The sequence below is a fragment of the Salvelinus sp. IW2-2015 genome, linkage group LG2 (assembly GCF_002910315.2).
Source record: "Salvelinus sp. IW2-2015 linkage group LG2, ASM291031v2, whole genome shotgun sequence".
Taxonomy (NCBI): domain Eukaryota; kingdom Metazoa; phylum Chordata; class Actinopteri; order Salmoniformes; family Salmonidae; genus Salvelinus; species Salvelinus sp. IW2-2015.
Window position 1 is genome coordinate 12,139,209 of NC_036839.1, and position 13,886 is coordinate 12,153,094.

Below are 13,886 nucleotides of genomic sequence, written 5' to 3' on the forward strand. Positions count from 1 at the left end.
TTTTTGGTTACTACATGATTCCATATGTGTTATTTCATAGTGTTGATGTTTTCACTATTATTCTACAATGTAGAAAATAGTAAAAATAAAGAAAAACCCTTGAATGAGTAGGTGTGTCAACTTTTTTCTGGTACTGTATATAATGACCTTTTTAGACTTATTTTTCATGAAGTAACACTGAATTAGACCTATTTGTATCCTCTTGCAATTTTGATACTTTTAAGTGATTCTGAGTGCAATATTTATGTATTCYTTCTCCCACGCCTGGTTTCTCACTCCCGGCATGTGAACATTGCTCTGGCGACCTCTGGGTCTGTCTCTGCCCTCCGGGGAGGGTCTAGTTATTTTACCTGACCTAGTGATGATGCAGACAGATATTGGGGGCTGGCTGTGGTGCTCCCATTCCTGGTTCTCACTCCCTGCATTAGACCATCCATCCCCTTAGTCCCTCTATGTCTGTCCTAACAGTTTCACTCCTTCTGACTGATTGGCATACGTGATCCACCCTGGGAAGGGCCCCCATTAGCCGTGGCTCTTTTGGAGACTGTTCCCCCCTGCTCTACCTGGTTGATCCTGCCATATTCTTCGGTTGAAGAGCATGCATTTAAGAGCAATTGGAGGCCACGGAAGGAGAGTTGTATGGCATTGAAGCTCGTCTGGAGGGTTGTTAACACAGTGTCCAAAGAAGGGCCAGAAGTATACAGAATGGTGTTGTCTGCGTAGAGGTGTATCAGAGACTCACCAGCAGCAAGAGCGACATCATTGATGTATACAAAGAAGAGACTCGGTCCAAGAATTGAACCCTGTGGCACCCCCATAGAGACTGCCAGAGGCCCAGACAACAGGCCCTCCGATTTSASACACTGAACTCTATCAGAGAAGTAGTTGGTGAACCAGGCGAGGCAATCATTTGAGAAACCAAGGCTATCGAGTCTGCCGATGAGGATGTGGTGATTGACAGAGTCGAATGAATACGGCTGCACAGTATTGTTTCTTATCGATGGCGGTTAAGATATCGTTTAGGACCTTGAGCATGGCTGAGGTGCACCTATGACCAGCTCTGAAACCAGATTGCATAGCAGAGAAGGTATGGTGGGATTCGAAATGGTCGGTAATCTGTTTGTTGACTTGGCTTTCGAAGACCTTAGAAAGGCAGGGTAGGATAGATATAGGTCTGTAGCAGTTTGTGTCAAGATTGTCCRCCCCTTTGAAGAGGGGGATGACCACAGCTAATTTCCAATCTTTGGGCATTTCAGACAACACGAAAGAGAGGTTGAACAGGCTAGTAATAGGGGTTGCAACAATTTTGGCATATAATTTTAGAAAGAAAGGGTCCAAGCATTGTCTTAGCTCCCGGCTGAATTTGTAGGGGTCCAGATTTTGGCAGCTCTTTCAGAACATCAGCTGAACTGGATTTGGGAGAAGGAGAAATGGGGAAGGCTTGGCGAGTTGTTGTGGGGGGTGCAGGTGCTGTTATGCCGCGGAGGGTAGGGGTAGCCAGGTGGAAAGCATGGCCGCCGGTAGAAAAATGCTTATTTTGAAATTCTCAATTATAGGTGGATTTATCGGTGGGTGACAAGTGTTTCCTCATCCTCAGTGCAGTGGGCAGCTGGGAGGAGGTGTTCTTATTCTCCATGGACTTTACTGATGTCCCAGAATTTTTTGAGTTTGTGTTGCAGAAAGCAAATTTCTGCTTGAAAAAGCTAGCCTTGGCTTTTCTAACTGCTGTGTATATTGATTTCTAGCTTCCCTGAAAAGTTGCATATCACGGGGGGATGTTCGATGCTAATCCAGAACGCCATAGGATGTTTTTGTGTTGGTTATAGGCTCAGTCAGGTCTGGAGAGAACCAAGGCTATATCTGTTCCTGGTTTCTAAATTTCTTGAATGGGCATGCTTATTAAGATGGTGAGGAAGGCATTTTTAAAAAAAAATAACCAGGCATTCCTCTACTGATGGGTGAAGATCAATACTCCTTCCAGAGATACCCCATAGGAAAACAGGTCAACATTCACAAAGCCACAAGGACGTGTATCCCAAGCATGCGTGTGACCAACTGGCAATAGGTCAGAAGACCTGGCAGTGTGGTGCGCAGGACAACTCTCCCTCAATGTGAGCAAGACAAAGGAGCTGATTGTGGACTACAGGAAAAGGAGGCCGAACAGGCCCCCATTAACATTGACGGGCTGTAGAGGAGCGGGTCGAGAGTTTCAAGTTCCTTGGTGTCACATCACTAACAAACTATCATGGTCCAAACACCAAGACAGTTGTGAAAGAGTGCACTACAACACCAATTTTCCCCTCAGGAGACTGAAAAGAATTTGGCATGTGGTCCCCAGATCCTCAAAAGTTCTACAGCTGCCACCATCGAGAGCATCCTGACCGGTGTATTCACTGCCTGTATGGCCCACTGCTCTGTATCTGACCGTAAGGCACTACAGAGGGTAGTGAGTACGGCCCAGACAGCACTGGGGCCAAGGCCATCCAGGACCTCTATACTAGGCGTGTCAGAGGAAGGCCCCAAAAATTGTCAAAGACTCCAGTCACCCAAGTCATAGGCTGTTCTCTCTGCTACCGCACGGCAAGTGGTACCGGAGCGCCAAGTCTAGGTCCTTAAGGCTCCTTAACAGCTTCTACCCCCAAGCCATAAGACTGCTGAACAATGAATCTAATGGCCACCTGGGACTATTTACATTGACCCCCCCCCCCCCCCTTTGTTTTACACTGCTGCTACTCGCTGTTATTATCTATGCATAGTCACTTTACTCCTACCTACATGTACAAATTGACCTCGAATAAACTTGTACCCCCACACATTGACTCGGTACCTCCGGTACCCCGTATATAGCCTTCTTATTGTTATATAATTTTCTTGTGTTACTTTTTATTACATTTTTTACTTTCAGATTTTATTTAGTAAATATTTTCTTAACTCTTTTTCTTGAACTGCATTGTTGGTTAAGTGCTTGTAAGTAAGAATTTCACAGTAAGGTCTACATCTGTTGTATTCGGCGCATGTGACAAATAAAATTTGATTTGATATCACTTGTTAAATCCACTTCAATCAGAAGGATTTTTAAGCCTTGAGACAATTGAGACATGGATTGTGTATGTGTGCCATTCAGAGGGTAAATGGGCAAGACAAAAGATTTAAGTTCCTTTGAATGGGGTATGTTACTAGATGCCAGGCGCACCGGTTTGAGTATGTCAAGAACTGCAACGCTSCTGGGTTTTTCACAGTCAACAGTTTCTTGTGTGTATCAAGAATTATCCACCACCCAAAGGACATCCAGCCAACCTGACACAACTTTGGGAAGCATTGGAGTCAACATGGGCCAGCATCACTGTGGAACGCTTTCGACACCTTGTAGACTCAATGCCCTGACAAATTGAGGCTGTTCTGAAGGCAAAAGGGGGTGCAACTCAATATTAGGAAGGTGTTCCTAATGTTTTGTACACTCAGTGTATATACACACTACTGTATATACACACTCACTCACACACACTACAATGACACTCACACAAAATCCACACACATTCATATACAAACACGCACGCACAAGCGCGCACACACACACACACACACAACGCATTCACTTTTCTTTATTTTACTCTTATTATTATCTATCCTGATGGCTAGTCACTTTACCCTGCCTTCATTTACATACTGTATCTACCTCAAATACCTCATACCCCTGCACATTGATCAAGTCTACACCTGTTGTATTCGGCGCATTTGATAAATAAAATTGTATTTTAAGTGTTTTGCATGGAAGGCAAGGCACCCTTTCTAGGTTTCCAGAATGCTCTRCAGTCTGTCTTCTGAGGAATAGAGGCAGGCCCAGTACCCTAAGTCATTCCTGGAAAAGCATGCTCGCAGTATCCTCTGAAGGCTGCAGCCAGGCAGGCAGCAGAGAGAGAGAGACAGTGCTGAGGCTGTGATAGATGAGCCACCCTGTCTAGTGTAGCCTGGTATACATTCAGAGTCTGCCACTCCAGGATATTAGAGGGGATGATAAGGTCAGGGCAGCTCCACTGTTAGTGTGCATTCCAAATTGCACCCTATTCCCTATATCAGGGGTGGGCAAACCTTTTGGCTCTAGGGCCACATCGGGATTTCGAAATTCAAKCAAGGGTAGCTCAGATTTGTTTGTCAAAATCAGAAAAAGTTATTTGAAAATATGTAGGTCCATTATACATTTCTACAGACTTTCTCTCTAGTTTTAGGCGTTCAAGTGTGGCCTGGTGTATTTTTTTTTAACCGAAAATAATAATTTGCCCCAAAAATTATAATTTTTTATTCAAACCTCACCACAGGCCAGATTAAATGGGTTTACGGGTCGGATCAAGCCTGCGGGCCGTAGTTTGCCCACCTCTGCCCTATATATAGGTCTACAATACTTTTGTCCAGAGCTCTGGTCAAAAGTACTGCACTATTGGCCTGATTCCATTTGAGGAAWTGTAAGCCTTTCCTATGCACTTCTCAGTAGTTGGTATTCAGATTTACCTCATGCAGGTGCGTAACAGGCTTTGCAGGCGTGATTCCCTTGCGTACGCTGAAGACATTTAATTAAATCGCTGAAAACCCTCCCACTTGCTGGCCAACATATTTTGTTGTGTATTTCTCATTCAATAGGGTTTTCTGTACATTTATCTTAAGCCATCCCTTTTAAATACGGTGTACCTTTTTAATTCGAATTGAGTCAACAGACTAGAATACATCAAGAGACCACAAAAAAATATTGATGAATCAAAAATAAATGTGTTTGATTCATCTTGAAAGTTGTCAAATTCAATCCATGAAATATTGGAAGGTGAAAAAAATACTACAATAAGGTTTGAACAATAGTCTTATAAATCTACCCTAATCCTCACTAATCATGGGACTGCATGACAATGGTCCAGTCATCGTGAACCATGTGCCAGGCTCCAGGTTTAATCTGCTAAGCGTGGTCTGAGTTCCATAATGATTCAAATAGACTACATGTTCCAAATTATTGCACAACATTAACCTAATATGATCCTAATGCTAGCGACCCTCAGGAACAACTATAGAAACTCACTAAAGTGACAGTTATAAATGTACTGTATGTGGGTATAACTGATGGTGGCTCCCGATAGTGGCTAATATTTAACCTGAAGTTAAACTCCGACATCTCAGAATTCACAAAGTCAAACACAGACTGRGCATCTCGCCCACTTAACAAATCAAAGTAGCCCAAGAAACAGTCCTGAATAAAGCCCTGATCATCCACATACCTGATGATAACTGACAACTACAAGCAGACTGGCAGCACCATAGGTCCCAGAGTGGTGGGGCAATTGTTTCCCCCTGGGGCCCAGCGTTTTTCCTTATCTGTTAGCCTAACCAGAACAACTCTGGACCCTATAAGGTATGACAGTGATTAATCAGTTGTAAAATGGTTTTATATGGGCTATGATGGGACCCGTTTTTCCTAATCAGGTCACATGTTGMTTTTTTTAAATCCTGGAAAAAAAATCCTGGCCGAGGGGGGATGAAAACCCTGTCAAACTGCAGCAACCTTATACTTGTTCATATGAATTATATTTAGACTAGATTAAGAGGGGGATTTCCTCTACACGGATACAGAGGCAACAATGGATAGACAATAGAACTCACAGGGCTGAGCTTGCTTTATGCATGTTTGCATCATGCAGGCCTATGCAACTGTAGTCCTAATTAAACATTTACTCACAGTCTATGTCGTCACTATTATGTTGATTGATTKATTCCAGTTAATCATTTTGGATTGAAAAGGTACGGGCAGCCTAGCCAGCCCAAGTCTGAATATAAACCACATTTGATCACATTCACATTTTCTCCTGACGCACAAATGAACTATAAATACATAACGTTACCAATTTGTTTACCCTGACTAGATGGACTGGGCACATACGCTGTTTGCAGCTGCTATTATGAGTAGCCTACAGTTGATCAGACTGAAAAATCGTCTCGTTTTCATCTGATCTTTAATGTTTAGGTGTAGCCTAGGCTGCTGCAACATTTACAGTTGAAGTCGGAAGTTTACATACACTTAGGTTGGAGTCATTAAAACTCGTTTTTCAACCACTCCACAAATGTCTTGATAACAAACTATAGTTTTGGCAAGTCGGTTAGGACATCTACTTTGTGCATGACACAAGTCATTTTTCCAAGAATTGTTTACAGACAGATTATTTCACTTATAATTCACTATATCACAGATTCAGATGGTCAGAAGTTTTACATACACTTAGTGACTGTGCCTTTAAACAGCTTGGAAAAATTCCAGAAAATGATATCATGGCTTTTGAAGCTTCTGATAGGCTAATTGACATAATTTGAGTCAATTGGAGGTGTACCCGTAGATGTATTTCAATGCCTACGTTCAAACTCAGTGCCTCTTTGCTTGACATCTTGGGAAAATCAAAAGAAATCAGCCAAGACCTCAGAAAAAAAATTGTAGCCCTCCACAAGTCTGGTTCATCCTTGGGAGCAATTTCCAAACGCCTGAAGGACCACGTTCATCTGTACAAACAATAGTACGCAAGTATAAACACCATGGGACCAGCAGCCGTCATACCGCTCAGGAAGGAGACGCGTTCTGTCTCCTAGAGATGAACGTACTTTGGTACGTGCAAATCAATCTCAGAACAACAGCAAAGGACCTTGTGAAGATGCTGAAGGAAACAGGTACAAAAGTATCTATATCCACAGTAAAACGAGTCCTATATTTGAAATAACCTGAAAGGCCACTCAGCAAGGAAGAAGCCACTGCTCCAAAACCGCCAAAAAAAAGCCAGACTACGGTTTGCAACTGCACATGGGAACAAAGATCGTACTTTTTGGAGAAATGTCCTCTGGTCTGATGAAACAAAAATAGAACTGTTTGGCCATAATGACCATCGTTATGTTTGGAGGAAAAAGGGGGGAGCTTGCAAGCCGAAGAACACCATCCCAACCGTGAGGCACGGAGGTGACAGCATCATGTTGTGGGGGTGCTTTACTGCAGAAGGGACTGGTGCACTTTACAAAATAGATGGCATCATGAGGGAAGAAAATTATGTGGATATATTAGGTTTGTTATCCCTGCGTGGATTATTCTGGCTGATTTAATTTTTCAGAGTAAAGTACGTTATTTTACTCAGTTTTGTGTCCTGCGCTTGGACTCCGTCCTCACCTCTGCACAACTGACATATGACATATTCTGACATTTCACATTCTTTAAACCTAAAACAGGGCACTTTTACTAGATTAAAAGTCAGGAATTGTTGAAAACAGAGTTTAAATGTATTTGGCTAAGGTGTATGTTAACTTCCGACTTCAACTGTATGCAATGAGTTGTTGCTTGTCTGTCCGGAGTGATTATGTGTTATCATCTTTGCTAAATAAATACAGAGGGAACGTAGAAAGACCTACTTGAGCACGTTGGAAAGGTGTGTTGCGTCAACCTCTCGTAATCTCCCTTTAATGGATGATGCGATGGAAGCTATTAAATCATTCTGAATTGTTTCGACATGCCAGAAAAGACAGTAGAAAGTTCCATATGTTCAGCAAGATAAGCATCGTTACGCGCAATTACCTCTGCAAGCTCCTTGTAGTTACCCTTGTTAGCAGAATTTCCCTCTTGCCGTGTCCTCTAAAAGCCAAGTCTTGCGTGCCCTAAAATGCAGTGGTGTCGATAAACCACTTGAGAACATCCCTGTTTTTCTTACTTTCTCGTTTGAAGACGCAGATCTTCGTCCGTTACATTATCGAAGCAGCTTTTTCCCGGAAACTTGAATCTGATGTGGGCATTTACCGTGCTTTCGAGAAAGTATTCAGACCCCTTGTTTTGTTACAGCCTTATTCAAAATGGGGGGGGGGGGGGGGCGGGCAATGTATCCCTATTTTAAAATAGATTACATTGCCCCCCCCCCCTATTTTAAAATGGATTAAATTGTTCCTACCCCTCCTTATTCTAAAATTGATTAAATTGTCCCCCTCTCCTTATTATAAAATTGATTAAATTGTCCCCCCCCTCTCCCCTCATGAGTCTACACACAATACCCCATAATGACAAAGCAAAAACAGGTTTTTAGAACATTTAGCAAAAAAACTAACTGAAATAACACATTTATATAAGTATTCAGACCCTTTACTTAGTACTTTGTTGAAGCACCTTTGGCAGCGATTACAGCCTCGAGTCTTCTTTGGTATGATGCTACAAGCTTGGCACACCTGTATTTGGGGAATTTCTCCCATTCTTCTTTGCTGTCAAGCTCTGTCAGGTTGGATGGGGAGCATCACTGCACAGTATTTTCAGGTTTCTCCAGAGATGTTAGTACGGGCTCTGGCTGGGCCACTCAGAGACTTGTCCCGAAGCCACTCCTGCATTGTCTTGGCTGTGTGCTTAGGGTCGTTGTCCTGTTGGAAGGTGAACTTTCGCCCTCAGTCTGAGGTCCTGAGCGCTCTGGAGCAGGTTTTCATCAAGGATCTCTCTGTACTTTGTGCCGTTCATCTTTCCCTCGATCCTYACTAGTCTCCCAGCCCCTGCCGCCAAAAAACATCCCCACAGCATGATGCTGCCCCCACCATGCTTCACCATAGGTATGGTGCCAGGTTTCCTCCAGATGTGATGCTTGGCATTCAGGCCAAAGAGTTCAATCTTGGTTTCATCAGACCAGAGAATATTGTTTCTCATGGTCTGAGAGTCCTTTTYGGTGCCTTTTGGCAAACTCCAAGCAGGCTGTCATGTGCCTTTTACTGAGGAGAGGCTTCCGTCTGGCCATTCTACCATAAGGCCGTATTGATGGAGTGCTGCGGAGATGGTTGTCCTTCTGGAAGGTTCTCCCATCTCCATTGAGGGACTCTGGAGCTCTGTCAAAGTGATTGTAGGGTTCTTGGTCACCTCCCTGACCAAGGCCCTTCTCCAACGATTGCTCAGTTTGGCCGGGCGGAAAGCACTAGGAAGAGTCTTGGTGGTTCCATACTTKTTCCATTTAAGAGTGATGGAGGCCACTGTGTTCTTGGGGACCTTAAATGCTGCAGTAATCTTTTGGTACCCTTCCCCAGATCTATGCCTCGACACAATCCTGTCTCGGAGTTCTACGGACAATTCCTTCGACCTCATGGCTTGGTTTTTGCTCTGACATGCACTGTCAATATATAGACAGGTGTGTGCCTTTCCAAATCATGTCCAATCAATTGAATTTACCGCAGGTGGACTCCAATCAAGTTGGAGATACATCTTTAAGGATGATCAATAGAAACAGCATGCACCTGAGCTCAATTTCGAGTCTCATAGCAAAGGGTCTGYATACTTATATAAATAAGGTATTTCTGTTTTGTTAWTTTATACATTTGCAAAATTTCTAAAACCCTTTTTTCACTTTGTCATTATGGGGTATTGTGTGTAGATTGATGAGGAAAACATTTAATTTAATCCATTTTAGAATAAGGCTGGAACGTAACAAAAGGTGGAATATTCAATGGGTCTGAATACTTTCCGAAGGCACTGTATATGTTCCCAGCTTTTGTTTTGCTGTTTAGTTAAAAGATCGATGTTCTTCAGGTCACTGTACTCAGACTTTCCAAAAAGCAGGCAAAGCCAGCAATAAAGGCGGCTTGATGAAAGGCTCCCTGTTAACCAGCTACCCTTTTGATACCAATTGGTATTGAACGCCCTCARCTTTTCCTCCTTCTTCATGAAACTGATCTCAGGCAGAGGTCGACCCTTGGTTTTAATTCTAACCTTTTCCGTYTACTCCAGAGAATGACAGGGGTTCTTCAACAAAAAGTCAACAACATTTTRGGTAGCTTCTACCATTCTACCATTCTGGCAGCGAGAACTGCATGCTCACGCTGTTAGCTAGCTGGCTACTGCCACTTGCTACTGAATTTAGCAAGGCAAATTGAAATGAATTGCACTAACTGAACACAAAAAGAAAGCCAAGAAAGAAAAGAAAACTATTTATAGAAAACTACACACTCGGCTCATTCTATGATCCTAATCCTATGATTGAATGGACAACATGTCAGTTCATATTGCAAAAGCTTTGATTGGTTGGAGGTCGTCCTCCAGAAGTTGTCATAATTACCATGTAGGTCAATGGAAAGGGGGTGAGGCCTACGAGCCTCCTAGGTTTTGTATTGAAGTCAATGTACCAAGAGGAGGACAGAAGCTAGAGTGTTGTTGAAGTTACTATAGACCTTTATTGCAAAACAGTGTGTTTTAATCATCACATAATTAATTATTTGATGACAATATATTTAGTATAGTTTTATCTAAAAAAGTATAACTTTTTTTAATGTTTCACTATTTTTATGAAATTTCACTGAAGAGGATGATCCTCTCCTTCCTCTGAGGAGGAGCCTCCAGTGGTGTAGACTAGAGGCAGCCATTAAATATGTAACGATGGATAGGTCCCTCTAGTGTACAGCTTTGGCAGTGCAGTCAGACAATAGATGCCAGAGTACCAACGTCATTGGTGTTTCAGCCACAGCTGCCACACCCACCAACCAAACGTTGTTGCTTGTAAGCGGTAAGGGCTCTTGTTGTCTTTAGCTGATATTTCAATGCATGTGTTCCTGTACTTGCACCAGGTGCTGTATGTATCAATCATCTTAAAGTAAAGGGCTAATCTAGGATCAGGTCRCCTCTGTCCATTCATCTTAATCTCAAATGTAAAAACTGATCCTAGCTTAAAAACTGATCCACTACTAGTCTGACGTGCTCGATACACATGGCTCCGTGGTCTTGGTTTGTGTTTGCAGGTGTGGCCCGGGTGGGCTATGGAGATGTGTCCTCTCGTAAGGCCCTGCGTGAAGCTCTGCAGTGCAAACCCTTCTCCTGGTACCTGGAGAACATCTACCCCGACTCTCAGATCCCCCGGCGATACTACTCACTTGGTGAAGTATGAAGTATTTCAGATTCTACAGCCCAATGTACCTCTCATGACCGTGTATGCATCCCAAATGGGACTCTATTCCCTATATAGTGTACTACTTCTAACAAGGGCCCATAGTGAATAGGGTGCCATTTGCCCTACTTCTCTTTTAAAGTAAGTCAGGGATGATAACTGGCGTCATCGGTTTAGTTGTTGACCCAAACCCAAGCACAGGCTAGAGTTAACAACATTCTAGATAAGAGGTTAGCATGAGAGGGGAATGTTCTTGATAACATATGCCAATAAAAGAGGAAGGCCATGATTGATAGAGAGCATGTTAAATGATGTGACGGGTTGGGAGTTTGGAGAGGAGGTTGTAATCCCCAAGTTTAATTCTGCTGAGGCTCCGTGATTTTACAGCCTGCATCCAATGTACTGCAGTAAAAGCTGCCTATGGCAGGGAACTGCAGCAGTACCCTCAGTCTTCCCCTTCCTGCCCTCCCGTCTGTTCCATGATTAACTCACTCCACAGCACACATCCCACTTTTAACAGCTCCAGTCATTAGCTTTTATATCATTTAATTATGAACGGTACCATTCCTGCATAGTAAGCATGTTATACAACACCTAGCACATAGAGCATGCCTCTAGGAGTATATTAGTTAGACATTAGATGGCTCATTGGATTATGGAATCATTAAATAASAATTTGGGTTGGGAACATAGATCACAACAGGTCTGATTTATGCAGCCATTTGCGTTGCTAAGCAAGGTCCCGCATTATGAGTTACATCACCGGTGAGGTAATGAGTTTAGATTGCTAGTTTTATTGAATAGTAAATATTGAATTAGATTTGACATCTGGGCAACAGATTTTGTCACCTGGAAATGATGTGCCAGTGTTTGATGAGAGGGACTCCATTTCTTCCACCTCTATGAGCAATAGCTTTTGTTATTTGTAAATATGCCAAGTTGGATTGAAGGATGGTAATTATGAGTTAAGTATGAATCCAATGTTGAATCTCTCATTTTATTRKTTTCTACCCCTAGATCAGAAATGTTGAAACGAACCAGTGTGTGGACAACATGGGCAGAAAGGAAAACGAGAAAGTTGGCTTCTTCAACTGCCATGGCATGGGTGGGAATCAGGTAAGGAGACTGCAGTAGAGAGCAGAAAGAGCAGAGAGKTATGGACTTGGTTGCAAAATACCTTTCCTGTATTTCCTAGGTTTTCCAGAAATCCTGGTTGGAATGGAGAGAATTAGCAGGAAATCCAGAATCCTCCAGCCAGGATTTTGGAAAATTACCAAAATGTTGCAACCCAAGGAGAGAGCTATGGACTAGTAGATACAGTAAATGTCTTGTTCTCTCTGCTAGGTGTTTTCCTACACAGCTGATAAGGAGATCCGGACAGATGACCTGTGTCTGGATGTGTCTCGTCCCCATGGACCTGTGGTCATGCTGAAGTGTCATCAAATGAAGGGGAATCAGATGTTTGAGTATGATGCAGAGGTAAGATCAAATTCAAGACTCCTCCTGTACTGTGTGAGTCATGATAGGAGTGTGATAACTTGTGATTATGATTTTTTAGATTATTTTATTTAACCTTTATTTAACTAGGCAAGTCAGTTAAGAACAAATTCTTATTTACAATGACGGCCTACCCCGGCCAAACCCGGCCGACGCTGGGCCAATTGTGCGCRGCCCTATGGAACTCCCAATCATGGCCGGATGTGATACAGCCTGGAATCGAATCAGGGACTGCAGTGACGCCTTTTGCATGGAGATGCAGTGCCTTTGACCGCTGCGCCACTCGGGAGCTCACACACCTTTGCCACACACTGATTGTCCAYAGTCATTTCTGCACTATTACATAGGAAGATATTTCATGTGTATAATGACACACCTGTACAAATACATCTATAAATCTTAAAAAATGGTAGGATTGTTTTAAGCCACCAGATGGTGCTACATATCAGGAGTCAGGCTTCCTGTCAAATCCTGTACAGTAGCCATCATTCTGTAGCTCAATGCACATTGCAGCCCATAATATTCCCCATTTATTAAAATGTTCTTCTCTCATGTAGTATGTTGGCAAGTGGGAATATGATTTTGAGGTAAGCTTTCTGACCTGGTGCTCTTGAATGTCGTCATCTAGTCGATGTAGACAGTGTATAAGTCCTGTCTTTGGTAGGTAGTAGTATCTTGTTCTTAGTGGTTGTAAGGCCTGCGTGTTTTTTCTCTCAGTAGTCTACAAAATCCTCTGTGAAATTGTGTTAGTAGTTTATAGAAGAGGTTAGGTTAATGCTCTGGGGAATGTGACTCTTTGGCAGACCAGACTCCACTGTCCAGTTATGAGCCTAATGACGTGTGTCCCACAGTGCAATATGTCGACTCAGACATAGAGTTGCAAAATTCCAGTAACTTTCCAAAAATTCTCTGGCTTTCCAGAAGTCCTGGGTGGAGTCCTGGGTGGAAGATTAATGGAATTCTTGGACATTTTGGGAAAGTTGCTGGAATTTTGCGAGCATATTAGACATTACTGAATGGTCCATGATATTCCAACAGATTTGTTTTCATTTCAATGATCCAGGACTTGATGAATTGAGTACACTTCTAGATATGTCCATAATATTTATACCATGCAAATCATCTATGCCAGTACAAGTGCCATTTTAAAGTGCATCAGACTTTGAAACAAGCACAGCATACTATCACAGCATACTAACACAGCATACTATCACAGCATACTATCACAGCACATACAATAAAGCATATACATTCCCACAGGGAAACTGTAGCATACAACAATTGTGTATTCTCAAAGCAGCCTTAATATTAACAATTCATATCGTTATATTTCTTCCACTGGGACCTATTCATATGTTTGAGTCCTTGGGCGGGCCGTCTAAGCGTTTTTCCCCAAAAACATTGTGATGGAAAAATGCTTTCAGAGTAAAATTAAACAACTTAAACCAGATATAAACAATGTCAAAAATTATGCTATATATCTTTTGA

At 42.5% G+C, this 13,886-nt stretch overlaps 1 protein-coding gene across 1 annotated transcript in view; it reads left to right on the plus strand.

The window, feature by feature from the left end:
• The window catches only part of LOC111974454 (polypeptide N-acetylgalactosaminyltransferase 13-like), an 84,378-nt gene that overhangs the window by 41,102 nt on the left and 29,390 nt on the right, over positions 1–13,886 (plus strand). Inside the window, exons 9-11 of the mRNA XM_024002166.2 lie at positions 10,756–10,895; positions 11,919–12,017; positions 12,246–12,380. Of these exons, the coding sequence (XP_023857934.1) occupies positions 10,756–10,895; positions 11,919–12,017; positions 12,246–12,380 (374 nt within the window). The remainder of the gene's footprint in view (positions 1–10,755; positions 10,896–11,918; positions 12,018–12,245; positions 12,381–13,886) is intronic.